General features: G+C 36.4%; 1 protein-coding gene across 1 annotated transcript in view; it reads right to left on the bottom strand.

Moving 5' to 3' along the window:
* The window catches only part of LOC127831340 (ATP-dependent DNA/RNA helicase DHX36-like), a 51938-nt gene that overhangs the window by 13712 nt on the left and 17791 nt on the right, over nt 1–20435 (bottom strand). The window contains exons 11-23 of the mRNA XM_052356307.1: nt 19958–20053; nt 17522–17595; nt 15732–15806; nt 14535–14701; nt 12501–12582; nt 9711–9836; nt 8833–8935; nt 7879–7969; nt 6267–6387; nt 5675–5818; nt 4765–4882; nt 3953–4051; nt 1178–1351 (exon numbers count right to left, since the gene is read on the bottom strand). Coding sequence (XP_052212267.1) covers nt 1178–1351; nt 3953–4051; nt 4765–4882; nt 5675–5818; nt 6267–6387; nt 7879–7969; nt 8833–8935; nt 9711–9836; nt 12501–12582; nt 14535–14701; nt 15732–15806; nt 17522–17595; nt 19958–20053 — 1470 coding nt within the window. The remainder of the gene's footprint in view (nt 1–1177; nt 1352–3952; nt 4052–4764; nt 4883–5674; nt 5819–6266; nt 6388–7878; nt 7970–8832; nt 8936–9710; nt 9837–12500; nt 12583–14534; nt 14702–15731; nt 15807–17521; nt 17596–19957; nt 20054–20435) is intronic.

Below are 20435 nucleotides of genomic sequence, written 5' to 3'. Positions count from 1 at the left end.
CAGCAAAGACAAATTAGCGCCCTGAGCCAATTGTGACAAGATATTTCGTACATATTTTCGTACAATAACCAAATCATTCGTCTTTTTATTAGGGTCGCAGTTAGTGTTCGTGTGTCATATGAATAGATATCGTTGCAGAAAACTAAAATGATCCTTAACACTAAATTTAGATTCACATCGTACATGCATGATATACATGCTGGTGAATTCGACTGTACAGACGTTTTCAGTTTTCAGATTTAAATATCTGGCTTATTTCGCATTTTTCGACACATGTTCTTCTTAACTTTTATTTTAATTTATATTGAACAATGGACAAAATTGTCACAAAACCAGGTTTTCAACTCAAATTGTGACCTTGACCTTGGAGATATTGATGTAATTCTTTCCCGCGACACACCGCCCAATGATGGTGAACAAACAGGCCATATAATTATTAAATATCTCAATGATTGACATAGTTATGGCCTGGACAAGCTCATTTATGGCCATTTTTGACCTTTGAACTCAAATTGTGACCTTGACCTTGGAGATAATGACGTAATTCTTTCGCGTGACACACCGTCCAATGATGATGAACAAATGTGCCAAATGATTTTAAAATCTCACAATGAACGACATAGTTATGGCGCGGACAAGCTTGTTCCGCCTGCCCGCCAGCCCGCCTGTCGACATTCGCCAATCTAATAATAAGTTTTTTTTATTCATTTTATATAAATTTTTATAAATATTTGACAAAATGGTATAGTCTCGCTTTAACCCTTTCCCTCTCGGAAGCAAGATAAATATGGCTTTTTGCAAACAGCATAAAACTAGAACAGCCTGCGTGTAACTCGCTGTTTGTTCAGGTTTTATGCTGTTTGCTACTCATCATTATCATATGGATGGAAATGAAGCTTTTCAAACTTAAATATATTATTAAGAATGGACTGATATTTAATTTGATTTTCTAAAGGACTTCAAATGTGTCAAAATACGTTTATAAGGGGTTAAGTGTTAACAGATTTTTCTACATGAAGAATGATGGAGATAGAGGCAGCTGATACCAAGTTTGACTCAAAATTAAAGCAATTCTCGGTAAAGCTATTCCTGATTTTTTTTATTTAAAGAATATTCTTTATTCTTAGAGACCCAGTTCCCAAAGAGCCCCCGAATAACAACGATATACTGCACATACCAAAGGTGCAAAGAAGGGGTCCTTGAAGTTGAGGCTAGCTGCGATGGTCAGTATGGGGTCGAGGCACTTAAACATGGCCCCGTATAGGATCATCTTGCCCGTGTGGGGGTCAAGGGGCATGCGGGCCAGGTGCTTCCCAAGGGGCAGGAGATTCTCCTCCTTGTCAAGTGCATTCTAAAAATAGAACCAAGTACTATAAAAATAGAACAAGGTATTCTGAAATAACATCAATGTATACAAACAAATAAGACAATACATTCTAAATAAAAGAATAAAATAATTCCAATAATATAATAAAATATTCTTACAAGAGTTCCGCGGTCGGAGATGACCGCATTGAAGCCGGATTTTTGATTTAAATGACAGGAAAGTACCTTTCGTGTTTTTGTCAATGCAATACTTAAATTACTGAAATATTGTTCAAAGGTCAAAATGAAATGTAAGTACTTTTCAAGGCATGAGCAAACCTTGTGTTATGTTTTGAATGCATGCATATACATGAACAACAATAACATTTAAGGTCACAAATATGAACTTGAATTGACAATTAGGAAAGTTTTATCTCAATTTTTTTATTAGCAAATTAGTAAGATATTGTTTGAAGTTTCCATCAATTTCATTATCAAATGTAAGAAAATAAACTTAGATGAAATAATACTATTTATTGTTTTGCTTTCACATACCTACACAGAAATCAAATGAATGACATTGAAATGAGCAGTGGTGATCTTCTAGTACTGGCCAACCTTTATGTCAAGTTTGAAGACTCTAGGTACAAGCATACCAAAGTTATAACATGGAATAAGAACTTTAACATTTTTACCTACCAAAGTTATAAGAACTTTAACATTTTTACATTCAAGGTCACAGTGACCTTGACCTTAGAATGAATGACCTTGAAATGACCAGTGGTCATCTAAGTGTGCTTGCAAACCTTCATGTCAAGTTTGAAGACTCTATGTCCAAGCATACCAAAGTTATAACAATTTTAACATTTTAACATTTAAGGTCACAACGACCTTGACCTTCAAATGAATGACATTGAAATGACCAGTGGTCATCTTCTAGTACTGGCCAATCTTTATTTCAAGTTTGAAGACTCTAGGTACAAGCATACCAAAGTTATAACATGAAATAAGAACTTTAACATTTTTACATTCAAGGTCACAGTGACCTTGACCTTCAAATGAATGACCTTGAAATGTCCAGTGGTTACTTACTAGTTCTGGCCAACCTTCATGTCAAGTTTCAAGACTCTAGGTCCAAGCATACCAAAGTTATAACAACTTTAACATTTTTACATTCAAGGTCACAGTGACCTTGACCTTCAAATGAATGACCTTGAAATGTCCAGTGGTTACTTACTAGTTCTGGCCAACCTTCATGTCAAGTTTCAAGACTCTAGGTCCAAGCATACCAAAGTTATAACAACTTTAACATTTTTATATTGAAGGTCACAGTGACCTTCACCTTCAAATGAATGACCTTGAAATGACCAGTGGTCATCTGTTAATCCTGGCCAACCTTCATGTCAAGTTTGAAGACTCTAGGTCCAAGCATACCAAAGTTATACCATGAAATAAGAACTTTAACATTTTTACATTCAAGGTCACAGTGACCTTGACCTTCAAATGAATGACCTTGAAATGACCAGTGGTTACTAACTAGTTATGGCCAACCTTCATGTCAAGTTTCAAGACTCTAGGTCCAAGCATACCAAAGTTATAAGAACTTTAACATTTTTTATATTGAAGGTCACAGTGACCTTGACCTTCAAATGAATGACCTTAAAATGACCAGTGGTCATCTGTTAATCCTGGCCAACCTTCATGTCAAGTTTGAAGACTCTAGGTCCAAGCATACCAAAGTTATACCATGAAATAAGAACTTTAACATTTTCGAGCACGCCGCCACCCCGCCCCCCCCGCCCGCCCGACAACATCAATCTATAAGCCGAGATTTTTTCGAAAAAAATCCGGCTAAAAATAGAACACAGCCTTTTAAAATATATTAAACTTTCCCCAAAAAAGAATATTTTTTTAAACAAGAACAATGCATTATAAAATAAGAATGTCGTTCCAAACAAGAAACAACGCATTACAAAAATTACAATGTCTTCACAAAAATTTCTTTCTGATAAAAATTTCACCACATAAATATTTTTAATTCTCCTTATCGTTCAGGTAAGCTAACACTGGACTGTATACCAGATGTTGCAAGGTAAAGTAAAGCTATTACTCAATTGTATGGTAGTTGAATAATAGTCTTATGGTAATCTCACAACAGATTTGTTTAAATCTTACACAAGATTTATGGTAATCTAACAATAGATTGCATGGCAATCTCACAAAAGATTTATGATAATCTAACAACAGATTGCATGGTGAACTAACAATATAGTGCATGGTGATCTAACAATAGATTGCATGGTGAACTAACAATAGAATGCATGGTGATCTAACAATAGATTACATGGTTATCTAACAATAGATTGCATGGTGATCTAACAATAGATTGCATGGTTATCTAACAATAGATTGCATGGTGATCTAACAATAGATTGCATGGTTATCTAACAATAGATTGCATGGTTATCTAACAAAAGATTGCATGGTTATCTAACAATAGATTGCATGGTTATCTAACAACAGATTGCATGGTGATCTAACAATAGATTTCATGGTTAGCTTACAAAAGATCACATGGTAATCTAACAACAGATTGTATGGTTATCTAACAATGGATTGCATGGTAATCTAACACTACACTGAGTACCAGATCTTGCAAGTTGACTATGGCACTCTCCACAGCAGCTAGTGATGGAGGCTGCATCGCCTTCTGGACAAAAGGCACAATCTTCCCCAAGTTTAACAGCTGTGAAAAACAAAGGAAGGAAAAACTGGTTAACATTTGAAAATATGAAATGAAAATGGTGTTAATAACATTGGGCAGCACTTACCAGTACACATGTTTTATAATTTACAAATGGTCATAAAGTAATACTTCTTAACGATGAATTTTTTACAAGCACACACTTTCTTCAGCTAGTGATGTTATACACAGGAATATCTCAGCATTATTACAATAGACATTGAAAGGATTCGTTTTGGTTTTCTTTCTGGTTATGATTTCATTTGGACACATTTTTTATATTTATTTCTAAGAGTCAGAAATCTTTAAGTAATTACACTTAGTGTCTTCAAGAAAGACGATGCAAGTTTTCACAAGCTTTCCCACTTGACTGTGTTCAGTAGTTCATAGATGTCTGAGCACAGCATTTATATTTTTTCAACAATTACATCATCATGTAAGTATGCAGTATGAATTGTAATAGAGCATAGTTCTCAGGGCTTATTGTTTGTGCGTTAAGTGTGTTCCCAGATAAGCCTGTGCAAACACTGTCCGCTTTTATTCATTTTGTTTGTTTATAATAGTCTTTCTGAACTAAAAATCCAGTTTAGGCAGAAACCGTCTTCCCTGATTAGCCTGCGTGAACTGCACACACTTATCAGGTATGACACTTAAGCCACATGCATTAAGCCCAGTTTTCTCAAAACAAGGCTCAATACTAATAAACTGTCCATTACCTTGATAGTGAGGCAGAGCTCCTCCAGTCTAGTTCTCAGTATCTCTGGGGCCAGGTAGTTGTCCATGATAGAGGCCTGGTAGCCACTGTACAGGTGGTAGCATTCACCAGGCTGTACTCTGGAGGAGAGAGTGAGAAACAGTGTGTGACTCCATGTGTGGAAGTGTGTGATAACATGTGTGAAAATGTGTGGGAGTGTGTGATAACATGTGTGAAAATGTGTGAATGGTTGTGTGGAAGTGTGTGATTTATTGTATAGAAATAGGTTATTTGATGTCTGGAAATGGGTGATTTGATGTGTTAAGATTGTAATATGATATGCCAATAGGTCTTATTTGACTTGTAAAATGTGTGAAATTCGATGAGTGAAAGTTTGTGATTATATGAGATAAAAAGAGTAATTAGATGTAGAAAAGACTATTATGTAAAGTATGAGTTAAGTATGTTGTTTTATATGTAATAGAATGTGATTTTATGTACAAAAATTATTTTAATGGAAGAATTTGTGTAATTTAATTTGTGAAAGGTTATTAAATGTGTGATTTTATAGTAAAGCAACGCGACTTCGTTATCTGGCTTAAACAAAATTGAGAGATCCACGACAACTGCCTCGTAGCTACATCATTTCTAACATTTCAAACATATAATGAGCAGCGTATTGGGAAAACTGGGCTCAAAGCATGTGCAGAGTCAACTCAGTCTACACAGGCTAATAAGGGAGGACACTTTTTGCCTAGACTGGATTTTTGTTTAGAAGAGACTTTTTTTAAACAAATAATTTAATAAAATATGGAAAGTGTCGTCCCTGATTAGCCTGTGCTGACTACACACGCTAATCTGGGATGACACTTCAAGCATATGCATTTAGCTAAGTTTACCCATATTGAGGCTGCTAAACAAAATGAACTCACCGTCCCGCTCTACCCCTGCGTTGTCTGGCATTGGCTTTTGATACTAGTTGTGAATCCAGAGAGGCCATGTTGGTATCAGGTGAGAACCCTTTAACCTTGATACGACCCCCATCAATCACGTACACAACATCATCTATGGTTATACTGTAAGAGATAAATATGATTTACCAAAGTTTTAAGATGTAAAAGAAATATTTTATTTTACATGAAAAAATGGCATTTAAGAGGTGAAAGAAGTATTTTTATGATATTAGATAAAGTGTTCAAGCAACCATAATCCATGTTTACATATTAGAAATAATTAAGGACTTTTCGTTTACCAAAATACTAGTAGACACTTTGGCATTATATCTCTAGTGATATATCAACACATACAAAAGAGCTCATATTTTTATATATTTTTTGAAATACAAATTAACAAATATCTTTTAAATTTATCGAGACATCAAACAGCTACAACAGTTTAGTACCAATCATCATCATTGCATCTTAAGTTAATCTTAAACAGATCCGTCAACATATATAAAAGATTACTCTTTTGCAATCATGACTCTTTGTACTGGTAAGCAAATTACTAAAATATCTTTATTACCTGGTTTCGGCAATATTGGTTGCTATGACAATCTTCCTAACTCCTGGTGGGGGCCTCTCAAACACCTCCCTCTGGTTGATGGTAGGCATCAGAGAATGTAAGGGGAAAATTCTGAAGTGGGCTGAAACAGCAAAGGCATCATTTAACCCTTTCCCATTCAGAAGCATTTTACAAATGGCTATTTGCAACCAGCATAAAACAAGAACAACCTGTGAGTAACTTGCAGGCTGTTCAGGTTTTATTATTCTGTTTGCTTCTCATCAGTACCTTAGGATTCCAAATGAAGCCTTTAAAACATAAACCTAGAACAAATACCAGATCAGTATTCCTAATTTCATAGTGATCAATCTGTTTAAGTACTAAATAGCAGGAGAAGACGTTTGAATGACATCATTAATGCACACATCATTCTTTTGTTATGACAGCATGTAAATAATTGTTAAGTTCAATATGTTATGTTTATGTTTCGAGCTATTATGTCATTTGTTTTGTTGGTGAGAGGAAATACTGTTTTATGTCACATGAAAGCATATAATAAATGAAATATATCATGGTTGGCTTGTTCCAACGGAATGTATTGCACTTATTAATCGTGTTAAATCCTATTCCAATCGTCTAACAGGCACTTTAAAAGGTTGCAGTGGATAGTGGATAATGGTGTCTTCATAGTACAGGGTTCGATCTTCACTGTGGAAGCATTCTTTAGATCTACCCCCAAAAGACACCAAGAACTGGTTCTAGGCCCATCCAATGGACTTGGGAGCGTTTCACATAAGCCTTAGGCTTTATATTAAATGGAGCTAAAATAGGTTTTAACATACAGGCTCTTGAAAATGAAAGTCATACAATGAACTCCTGTTATACAATTCATGGAAACACCAGTCATGTAATATTCCCTATGCATTGTACAAACAGTTTACACTCACTTGATATTCCTGTTTCATCACATTTATTTTCCAAATGTAATCCGTGTTTGCAGATGGAAAGACTGATGAATAAACAGACCAATCATAAGGGTTAATGAAGTCTTTGATTTATTCAAATACTAAGTAAGGTTCTATTGCTAGTAAGAGTTATCTGAGCTTTGACCTCAACACAACAGAGTCATGTTCTGAGAAAAGGGGGTTTAATGCATGCACATAAAGTGTCGTCCCAGCTAAGCCTGTGTGGCTTATCACGGATGATAATTTTCGCTTTTATGATATTTTTTGTTTAAAGAAAGTTACTTCTTAGTAAAAATTCAGTTTAGGCAGAGAGTGTCAACCCTGATTAGCCTGTGTGGTCTTCACAGGCTAATCTGGGACGACACTTAACGCACATGCATTAAACACCCTTTTCACAGAGCACGGCCCATATGGATTGTGAGTAAGCTTGTCATGCATTATAATTGTACCAAGTTTCATTCAAGTATTTTCAGTAATTTTTTAGCCATAACAGTATTCAGTTATTCTGCAAGACAAACACCTACAATGGAGAGTAAATATACAGCTCCTTCTAGTAAAATCGATCATAGTGGAAAAATAAAAAAATTGACAAGTAAAAGTTTCAGGGATTATTTTGTTCAAATGATAAATTATAATACTTATGATTTTACAAATGTGAAATAACTTACATGCAGACTTAAATGCCATGTTTGCCATGAGTTTCTTATACACATCATTGATATCACCCCATCCTGGAACAAACACCAGTATGGCCCCCTCCTACAATAAATACAGGATTTATAACTTTATATATTTGGGAACTCAAACATAAAATGTTTCAAAGCAGTTCAAGGCTTAAGTGTGTGCGACATACAGAACGCAACAAGAGCTGTAACCATAGGATGACTTATGCCCCCTATAAACGCTTGATAGAAGTTATGAGCTTTTCTCAAAACCTAAACACAGATTTCGAAACCTAAACGTGGACCCTAAGTTCAAGGTCAAGGTCACAGGGGTTTAAATTTGTGTGTGTATGGAAAGTCCTTGTCCATATACACATGCATGCCAAATATGAAATTGCTATCTGAAGCGACATTGAAGTTATGAGCATTTTAGGAAACCTAAACGCTATATGCCCTCCTTCGGGGGCATAAAAATTAATAGTGTGACATGAGTACATATAGTCATTTTCCTTGCCCCTGACTTCGTACAAGTAGGCTAGCATGAAGTCCCCTGACTTCGTACAAGTAGGCTAGCATGAAGTCCCCTGACTTCGTACAAGTAGGCTAGCATGAAGTCCCCTGACTTCATACAAGTAGGCTAGCATGAAGTCCCCTGACTTCATACAAGTAGGCTAGCATGAAGTCCCCTGACTTCATACAAGTAGGCTAGCATGAAGTCCCCTGACTTCATACAAGTAGGCTAGCATGAAGTCCCCTGACTTCATACAAGTAGGCTAGCATGAAGGCTGATCTTAAGTTCAATGAGTATAAATATTACTGAAGTAATTCATTATAAAATTACTGAATCACAAGTTTCCAAAGTAACACGTATTTGCATGATACAACAAATCAATTTCAAAGAGTAGAAGAGTGATTCACAAATGTTATAAAAGCCTTGTTGCATTAAACATATCCTCATACCTTCTTGTGTAAAGATATGTGCCATATCAGCTGGTATATGAGCTCAGTGTCCACTTTATTGAAGTCCAGACTCTGTAGCTGGTTTATGGTATGTCTCGAATATCTAGAAAAAACAGAAAATAATTGAGCCATACTTTGGAAAAATGGGGCTTCATGCATGTGCGTAAAGTGTCGCCCAAGATTAATCCAGGACGACACTTTCCGTCTTGACTGGATTTAACTTTAAAAGAGTCTTCCTTCAAACAAAATATATTACGTAAGAGCTGAATATGTAATCCCTGAGGATTACCCGTTGTCACAGGTAGCTAAATTGTCAGTGTTTTAACGATTGTAACGTCAGCAAAGTGTTTGGTAAACTTATTTTGCACCTAGGTGACCCATGTTTAATGGTGCATGAGAGTTGATATGTAGTCACTATACCCTACAGGAGAAGGCTTCAATTGGGTTCCCAGCTTATCCCCAACAACACAAGACCACACCAAAATTGAATATCTTTCAGCAAAAATGAACTCTTTGGAAATTGCAGCTGTAATTGAAAATTTGTCACAACTTTTGCCAGTCTAGTAAATAATTTAGATAAAAGAGCTAGGAAACCTTCTGGGTCATCACATGATGCAGCATCAGGCATATACTTAGGCCAGTAACTGACAACTGCCCTACTTGAATCTTAGATAGGAAGACAATTGTCGTAGAAAGAACTCCATGACCAAGTTGAACGTATTTTCTTTGTTTTAAGTCTATTGAATATGCTAAAATCTAAGCATGGGTAGGTCAATACTGGCCTGCTACACATAATGAGAGTACCTGGGCATATTATTTGAATTAAATGCATCTAAATAAATACAGAAAGAAAGGAAGAAACCAACAACTGAACAGACCTTTTGTCAGTGTTGACCCCTCCTTCGAGGTTACGTAGCCACACCTCTCTCTCCTCCATCTCTCGTTGAGCGATCAAGTCCCTGCGTCTCGGCTGCCGTGCCTGCATTGTGTACGGGGCCTCATAGCTATGAACAAATAGCACATGGAGCTTAGTCACAAACCTGACTGATACACCAACAGCACTGTGTAAGGTATTTTCAATCGCCTCATAGCTATGAACAAATAGCAAATGGAGCTTAGTCACAAACCTGACTGATACACCAACAGCACTGTGTAAGGTATTTTCAATGGCCTCATAGCTATGAACAAATAGCAAATGGAGCTTAGTCACAAACCTGACTGATACACCAACAGCACTGTGTAAGGTATTTTCAATGGCCTCATAGCTATGAACAAATAGCAAATGGAGCTTAGTCACAAACCTGACTGATACACCAACAGCACTGTGTAAGGTATTTTCAATGGCCTCATAGCTATGAACAAATAGCAAATGGAGCTTAGTCACAAACCTGACTGATACACCAACAGCACTGTGTAAGGTATTTTCAATGGCCTCATAGCTATGAACAAATAGCAAATGGAGCTTAGTCACAAACCTGACTGATACACCAACAGCACTGTGTAAGGTATTGTCAATGGCCTCATAGCTATGAACAAGTAGCAAATGGAGCTTAGTCACAAACCTGACTGATACACCAACAGCACTGTGTAAGGTATGTTCAAGGGCCTCATAGCTATGAACAAATAGCAAATGGAGCTTAGTCACAAACCTGACTGATACACCAACAGCACTGTGTAAGGTATTTTCAATGGCCTCATAGCTATGAACAAATAGCAAATGGAGCTTAGTCACAAACCTGACTGATACACCAACAGCACTGTGTATAGTATTTTCTATGGCCTCATAGCTATGAACAAATAGCAAATGGAGCTTAGTCACAAAATTGACTGATACACCAACAGCACTGTGTAAGGTATTGTCAATGGCCTCATAGCTATGAACAAGTAGCAAATGGAGCTTAGTCACAAACCTGACTAATACACCAACAGCACTGTGTAAGGTATGTTCAAGGGCCTCATAGCTATGAACAAATAGCAAATGGAGCTTAGTCACAAACCTGACTGATACACCAACAGCACTGTGTAAGGTATGTTCAAGGGCCTCATAGCTATGAACAAATAAAAAGTATGTGCCGCATTCTGGGAAAACTGTGCTCAATGCATGTGTTACATGACCTCATTTTATGGCAAGTGTAGTTTTCAGCCATTTTCTTTTCTTTACATTTTAATATGAAGACAGAATAATGCAAAAATGTTGGGATAAATAGAATACCAGTTAAGTGTTGAAACCAGAAGTTTATTTGCTTGGCATAAAAACCTAAACCACTTGCCAAGTTGTAGCTAAGGTTTTCTAAGCCTAACTTAATAAACTTATCAGTATGCAACACTAACCTACTTTTTTGTACATAGACACTTTTGGCCTTAAAAGAACTTTAACTTTACAACAAGAAATGTGTCCACAGGACACGGATGCCCCCAACTGTAACTTTGTCACTACATAAAAGTATAACTGTGTAAACGCTTGGTAAAAGTTCTTAGGTTTTTTTCAAATCCTAAACGCAGATTTCGAACCTAAACGCGGACCCTAAGTTCAAGGTCAAGGTCACAGGGGTCAAAATTTGTGTGCGTATGGAAAGGCCTTGTCCATATACACATGCATGCAAAATATGAAATTGCTATCTGAAGCGACATAGAAGTTATGAGCATTTTTCGAAATCTAAACGCAAAGTGTGACGGACAGACGGACGGACAGACGAACGGACAGTCCAATCACTATATGCCCTCCTTCGAGAGCATAAAAATGTCTTAGAATATCAAAATAAATCAGAAAGCCACATAAACTAGAGAGCGGACAACATGCTAAATCCTTGAAATGCACTAAGTGACCCCGTGACCTAGTTTTTGACCCAGCATAACCCATATTCGAACTTGACCTAGATATTGTCTTAATACAACTTCAAACCAAGTTTAGTAAAGATCAGATGAAAACTACTTCAATTAGAGAGCGGACACCATGCTTAATCCTTGAAATGCACTAAGTGACCCCGTGACCTAGTTTTTGACCTGGCATGACCCATTTTCGAACTTGACCTAGATATTGTCTGGATACAACTTCTGACCAAGTTTGGTAAAGATCGGATGAAAACTATTTGAATTAGAGAGCGGACACGAAGTGTGACCGACCGACCGACCGACCGACCGACCGACCGACTGACTGACCGACCGACCGACCGACCGACAGACAGTGCCAAAACTATATACCCCCTTTTCTTCGAAATGGGGGCATAAAAAATGATGAAATAAAATTCAACAGTCATGAGTCAATGCAATATCTGTTAAACCAAAACAAAATTCTTTAGAGCATATGGATACATCAGAAGTAACCTAAACAATGCATGTATGAGCCGCGTTCTGAGAAAACTGGGCTTAATGCATGTGCGTAAAGTGTCATCCCAGATTAGCCTGTGCAGTCCGCAAAGGCTAATCAGGGACAACACTTTCCGCTTTTATGGTATTTTTAGTGTCAAGGAAGTCCCTCCTTACCGAAAATCTAATTAAGGCGGAAAGTGTCTTCCCTGATTAGCCTTTGCGGACTGCACAGGCTAATCTGAGATAACACTTTACACACATGCATTAAGCCCAGTTTTCTCAGAACGCGGCTCATATAAACAGCTGTAGGAGGAATTGTGTAGCCTTCTGTTGAAAGTAAGCTCATCTTTAGGACTCACTGAAGCATTTCTATAACATCCTCCAGTAGAAACTCTTCAACAGGAAACGTGTAGCCAGGAATGTTTATCATAGGGCAATTATCTGAAACGTATAAAAACCAAAGGCATGTTGAATATGCATATTTGTATGACATCCATTCGTTTTAGTAAAATAATAATCTGAGTACTCATATGGACTATATTCATATGGACTATATTCATATGGACTATATTCATATGGACTATACTCATATGGACTATATTCATATGGACTTTATTCATATGGACTATATTCATATGGACTATATTCATATGGACTATATTAATATGGACTATATTCATATGGACTATACCTATATGGACTATATTCATATGGACTTTTTTTTCTTCACCATTTTTGGAATGAGGCTGGGGGCCTTCAAGGGGAAACAAATTGTGTCGCATTAACTTAACTTGGGAAATTAAGATTTTTATGCTTACTAATACTGTCAAATTATGAAAAAAAGTGTTTTAAATACTATAATCGCATTGGTTCAACTCTCACAGCTTGGAAGAAAAACTGAACATTTTGATTAATAATGACAAAGAATTTTGTTAGGCAGTCATTTGGAAAAAAAAGATATGGGCCTTGCTCTATGAAAAGGGGGTTTAATTCATGTGCGTAAAGTGACGTCATTTCACAGTAAACAATGAAAATTATCGATAATTGTCACTGATAATTTTCACTGTTTGAAACAGTGAAATTATCAGTTTTAATTCACTGATATTTCTCTATAAACCACCGGAAAGCATTAAATAAAATGTTTTTTTTGCAACTATTCATGGGCAGAGCAAAATGTGGTGCAAGTTGTTCTGGATATTGCATGAAATTATTCAGTGTTCTATGTATAAATTAGCATCAATAAAAGTGTTAATGATTTGTAAAAGTAGGTCATTGAGGATTTTACAAAAGTTTCTCATTGTCAAATGCTGCTTAAAACAAGATGTGTTTGTAAAACACAATGTCCCCCCTATATGATGTTTGACCTTGTAGGATGACCTTGACCTTGTGAAGGATGACCTTGACATTTCACCACTCAAAATGTGCAGCTCCATGAGATACACATGCATGCCAAATATCAAGTTGCTATCTTCAATATTGCAAAAGTATTCATAAAATAAGCGATTTGGGCCACATACATTTGACCTCTGACCTTGAAGGATGACCTTGACCTTGACCTTTCACCACTCAAAATGTGCAGCTCCATGAGATGCACATGCATGCCAAATATCAAGTTGCTATCTTCAATATTGCAAAAGTATTTATAAAATAAGCGATTTGGGCCACATATATTTGACCTCTGACCTTGAAGGATGACCTTGACCTTGACCTTTCACCACTCAAAATGTGCAGCTCCATGAGATACACATGCATGCCAAATATCAAGTTGCTATCTTCAATATTGCAAAAGTATTCATAAAATGACCGATTTTGGCCACATATATTTGACCTCTGACCTTGAAGGATGTCCTTGACCTTGACCTTTCACCACTCAAAATGTGCAGCTTCATGAGATACACATGCATGCCAAATATGAAGTTCCTATCTTCAATATAGCAAAAGTTATTGCAAAATGTTAAAGTTGGCGCAAACAGACAGACCAACAGACCAACAGACAGGGCAAAAACAATATGTCCCCCACTACTATAGTGGGGGACATAAAAACTACAGGCCATTGCCCTTGTATTTTTTTCTTTCACATCGTAACTCAATACCATAGGTAATTACCGCAAAAAACAAAATCTACCGGTCAATTATGTTTATCCTTTTCTGCTTTAAAGCTAAGTGAAAATGGCTTAAAGCAACCAGCATACAACCAGAACAACCTGCAGGTAACTCGCAGTCTGTTCAGGTTTTACGCTTTTTGCTGATCATCAGTATCTTAGGGTTGAAAATGAAGCCTTGAATCTTGTAAGAAAGATCTTCAATTTCATTTGATTTACTGAAGCACTTCAAACAGATCAGTTTCGTACCTGAGTGGTAATGGGTTAAGGATTGTTAATGAGTGATCTCACCAAAATACTTGGAGAAGGCCTCAGCGTTGAGTGTTGCACTCATCAACACGAGTTTCAGGTCAGGTCTGGAGGTCAGAATGTCCTTGAGTACGATGATCAGAAAGTCAGACAGCAGGTCACGTTCATGAATCTCATCCAGGATAATGTGCGTGGCTCGTGATAACGACCTGAAAGGTTGTATAAAGTAAACATTTGAGTCTCAATCTGGAAACCACTGGGATTCATGCAAGCCTCTTCCACTTTCAACTTTTATGGAATTTTTTACAAAAAAGCTAAGTTTCTCCAAAACTAAATTTTAGGTCAGGTCATATTACAGCTAATACGGCACATATCTTTTCACAAGAAGGTACAAGGATATGTTGACTGAAGCAAAGCTTTAACAACTTTCGTGAATCAGTCTTCTACTCAGTAAAATTGATTTTTTGTATTTTGCAAATATGTGTTACTATGGAAACTTGTGATTCAGTAATTTTGTAAATGGGTCGTGCTCTGTGAAAAGGGTGTTTAATGCATGAGCGTAAAGTGTTGTCCAAGATTAGCCTGGGCAGTTGGCACAGGCTAATCAGGGACAACACTTTCAGCTATTATGATATTTTTATTTTAAAGAAAGTCTTTTCTTAGCAAAAATGCAGGTGGACAGTGTTGTCTCTGATTATCTTGTGCCAACTGCAGAGGCTAATATAGGACAACATTTAACTGTCAGGCTTGTGAATCTCATCAAGAATGATGTGCAAGGCTTACGATAACTCTCTGAAAGTATTTTATGGGCATTGTGTTGGGAAAACTGGGCTTAATGCATGTGCGAAGCTTGCGAGAATCATCCAAAAGTGTTTTTACATAAATATTTGTAAACAATACATTTGAAATTCTTTTAGTCATAATACAAAATAATTACATTAACATATTATGTAAACAATACATTGCAGATTCTTGTAGTCATAATACATAATACTATGCTGACATTGGCATTTTGATAAAATGTTGCTTGCTTTTGGTATATTGTAAAAGTTGTAAGGGTTTATTTTATAAAACTTTAGTTACCTGTATGTAATTAAGAATAAACTTATTTATTTAGTTTATATAAAACTTTAGTTACCTGTATGTAATTAAGAATAAACTTATTTATTTAGTTGTACTAACAAAAATGATTATTATGACTCAATTAAAATTTTCCTTGATAAAAAAACAATCACTCACTTGTCCCCTTCCAGCATTTTCAACAAGATTCCAGTCGTACAAAAGAGAATAGAGCCAGCATCTCTCGGAAGCTTGCTGAAATGAAAAAATATTTAGGAATAAAACATATTGCGCAGTAAATTTTACATTGGGCATAAATTGTTTAAGGTTTAAATGGGATATCTATATAAAAAAGTAAGGATGCATGACATTTGAAAAAGATGGTTTTTGAGAATGTCTTTCTAAAGTTGTAATTTTGTAAATCTATTTTAAGCTCTGGTGACCTACGTATGCAGTCAAACGAAGCACGTTTGAGCTTTGCTTCGTGAAAAAAGCACTCAATGCATGTGAATAATGAGTTGTCCCTCATTAGCCTGTGAAATCTGCACAGGCTACTAAGGGACAACACTTTGAGCTTCTATAGATTTGTTTGTTTAAAGGAAGTCTCTTCCAAACAAAAGGTTACAAAGTAAGAAGACATGCATTAAGCCCTGTTTTCCCAGAGCATGACTTAAATATTTGTCAAATTGTATAAGAATCCAACAATTTTTTCTATTGAGCTTGAAACTGGTGATTTATAGAATTTTTTTATTTTAGTTTTTGTTTTGTAAATGCATTATTAGCTCTGCTGACCTACATGTGCAAAGTCTTTCATTATGGAGCGCATTTCCAGTCCTATACTCTGACAATTGGCTGAGGACTCATTGCTATATTTCAAATATTTCAAATTCAAACTTTGGGACTCGTATATTTTTTAATGTATGGGGAAAAAGTACACATTGCTTGCGAAATGTAAACAAAACACTGCAGTGGACCAAAGCACATTTTTATCATGCGTCCCAGTACTTACTGTTCCAGACGTATCATGTAGCCCACTGACTCCCCGCCCAGTACTTACTGTTCCAGACGTATCATGTAGCCCACTGACTCCCTGCCCAGTACTTACTGTTCCAGACGTATCATGTAGCCCACTGACTCCCCGCCCAGTACTTACTGTTCCAGACGAATCATGTAGCTCACTGACTCCCTGCCCAGTACTTACTGTTCCAGACGAATCATGTAGCCCACTGACTCCCCGCCCAGTACTTACAGTTCCAGACGTATCATGTAGCCCACTGGCTCCACGCCCAGTACTTACTGTTCCAGACGAATCATGTAGCCCACTGACTCCCCGCCCAGTACTTACTGTTCCAGACGTATCATGTAGCCCACTGACTCCCTGCCAAGTACTTACTGTTCCAGACGTATCATGTAGCCCACTGACTCCCCGCCCAGTACTTACTGTTCCAGACGAATCATGTAGCCCTATGACTCCTCGCCCAGTACTTACTGTTCCAGACGTATCATGTAGCCCACTGACTCCCCGCCCAGTACTTACTGTTCCAGACGTATCATGTAGCCCACTGACTCCCCGCCCAGTACTTACTGTTCCAGACGTATCATGTAGCCCACTGACTCCCCGCCTAGTACTTACTGTTCCAGACGTATCATGTAGCCCACTGACTCCCGGCCCAGTACTTACTGTTCCAGACGAATCATGTAGCCCACTGACTCCTCGCCCAGTACTTACTGTTCCAGACGAATCATGTAGCCCACTGACTCCCCGCCCAGTACTTACTATTCCAGACGAATCATGTAGCCCACTGACTCCCCGCCCAGTACTTACTGTTCCAGACGTATCATGAGGCCCACTGATTCCCCGCCCAGTACTTACTGTTCCAGACGTTATCATGTAGCCCACTGACTCCCTGCCCAGTAATTACTGTTCCAGACGTATCATGTAGCCCACTGACTCCCCGCCCAGTACTTACTGTTCCAGACGAATCATGTAGCCCACTGACTCCCCACATTTCTCTCCCCTTTCTGCGGCAACCCTTTCTGCAACCTGTGATATGGCAACAGAATTAATTGTCTACATTTTGTTGGGTTTACTTATAAATAATAATGCAACATAAGTGTATGTCCACATTTTGTTGGGTTTACTTATATAAATTATATGGCAACAGAATTCTTTGTCCACATTTTGTTGGGTTTACTTATAAATTATATGGCAACAGAATTCTTTGTCAACATTTTGTTAGGTTTACTTATAAATTATATGGCAACAGAATTCTTTGTCAACATTTTGTTGGGTTTACTTATAAATTATATGGCAACAGAATTCTTTGTCAACATTTTTTGGGGGTTTACTTATAAATTATATGGCAACAGAATTCTTTGTCAACTTTTTAGGGGGGTTTACTTATAAATTATATGGCAACAGAATTCTTTGTCAACATTTTGTTGGGTTTACTTATAAATTATATGGCAACAGAATTATTTGTCAACATTTTGTTGGGTTTACTTATAAATTATATGGCAACAGAATTCTTTGTCAACATTTTGTTGGGTTTACTTATAAATTATATGGCAACAGAATTCTTTGTCAACATTTTGTTGGGTTTACTTATAAATTATATGGCAACAGAATTCTTTGTCAACATTTGTTTGATTTACTTATAGTCTTATACCTAGTATGCCAATATATTTTTTAAATATTCAAAAAACGTAAAAAAAAATGCAAAAAATCAAACAATTTTTGACTTTAGTTTTTTGCTTTACTTGATGTGTGAGAACATTGATAGGCATGTGTTCTATGGACTTAATTAGATAACATTCATTGTCCATATTTTGAATAAGACCAATAAAAACAGTCACAAAAATGCAAAAAAACACACACACAAAACCGTACATACATGTATAATGAACAGGAATCTAAAAGTGTTAGCAGCATAATATACAGTCCACTCTCGTTATCTCGACATCGGATATCTCAATATTCTCGATATGTCGAAGTAAGCTCAATGTCCCAACTTTTTTCCTTCTTTATCTATATAAATAAACATCGCATATCTCGATTTTCGTTATGTCAAATAATTCGATATCTCTATATAAAATTTTGTCCCGATTCCCGATTTTACATGTATTTACTGTCGTTTATCTCGAAGTGCGAATAACTGTCCCAGTGTCGGCAAATGGTGAGAAATTTTTTCTTTGATACTTCACTGTCACACTTCGCCCGGCTGCTCCCGATACTGTGCGGTAGGAAATTGATCCTTTAATTGCATCAATGATCATACGTGTGTAATGTCGTCAGCCATTAACAATTGAGTAAGGCCTGTCACTTTAACATCAATTAACTGCAATTAATACACAGCCTGCCGAAAGGCCGATAGACTAATAATCGATTGAACTTTGCATTTCAAAATACAAAATGTACATGTAAGGTTCAGTATTCCGGAACGTGATTTACGCATGTTCAGATGGAAAACCCGCGTCTTGATTGGAAGTCTATTGCATCATAACTTTAAATAGCAACATTACCGGATGTTTTCTCGACCGTTTAGAACAATTATAACCGCATGTGTTCATGCAATTCTGCTATACTTAAAAAGTTATTTTAAGCATTTAAATAGCAAAATTAATCATGCCTCGTAAAAACGCGTATATATCAGGTAGAGAGTATTATGGCACACGGTAACGGCTTTAGTAAGACCACTTAGCAGGTATTTAGATGTTAAAAACAAGGTAATTTTTCGTCTCATTTTTTGTTTGAAAACGCCTTATCGGATATCTCGAACTCTCGTTATCTCGATATTTTTTCTTGTTCCGCCGACTTCGAGATAACGAGAGTGGACTGTATATATTAACTTTTAGGATAAACTCAAAAGAGAGTCTTGGCAGTGTACTTTTCATATATAAGACATTATAAACCAGGGCTTTTATTCCTATCTATGAGTCACAAACTGTTCAAAATTGTAAAAAACTAAGTCGCAAACCATTCAAAATAAACTTAAAATTGTGAAAATTTGAGTCACCAATTTTTTTAAATTGTGAAATTTGAGTTGCGATCTTTTAAAATTTGTCAAAACAGACATTCTCTAAGAAGGAAAAAAGCCCTGTCATATATGACATAATTGTTGTAATATCATCTCATACAAGTATCACTAACAACATGATGAAATTGTAACCATTTCCCACTTTACTTAGAAGCAAAGTGAAAATTGCTATTTGCAAACGGCATAAAACAAGAACAGTCTGCGAGTAACTTTAATGCTGTTTGCTGCTCATCAGTATCTAAGGTTTGGAGATGAAGCTTTCAAAACTTGAATCTAGCAAGAAAGGTCTTAAATTAAATATATTTTTCTAAGGGACTACACATGCGTGAAATATGTATCTAAGTGGTAAAGGGGTAATGTCCTTCTTACAGATATTGCACTAATTCTCCTGGGTTGGGTACAGATGATGTGGCATTCAGCCCCTCTGTTCTGAGATATGAATTCATCCAAAATAAACTGTGGGACCTGAAAAATAGACACATGCAACGATTTATGGCTATGTTAAGTTTATAATAGTTGTAACCTTTTACTTGCTACTATTCAGCTAATATACAAATTAATGAATGCATGCCTATGTAAAATATAGCCTAGTCAAAAATGTTTACTAGCTATTATTCTGCAAAGATTGATAAATAAATAAATACATTAAAAAAATTAGTAAAAATTCCATTAGTAACTTTTAACATTATAGAATATTTATAAATAATTAATAAAACTTAAACAAAACATAGACTTTAAAACTTGAATTAAATCTTCTAGATTATTTGTCTTTACTATAAAACTTTGAAATAAATCTTCTAGGTAATTTATCTCTGTCCAGCATTGGTTATATGCTGATATGACATTC

The sequence above is a fragment of the Dreissena polymorpha genome, chromosome 5 (assembly GCF_020536995.1).
Source record: "Dreissena polymorpha isolate Duluth1 chromosome 5, UMN_Dpol_1.0, whole genome shotgun sequence".
In the NCBI taxonomy this organism is placed as follows: domain Eukaryota; kingdom Metazoa; phylum Mollusca; class Bivalvia; order Myida; family Dreissenidae; genus Dreissena; species Dreissena polymorpha.
Note: the sequence above shows the minus strand (reverse complement) of the source record. Positions and strands in the feature narration are given on the sequence as shown.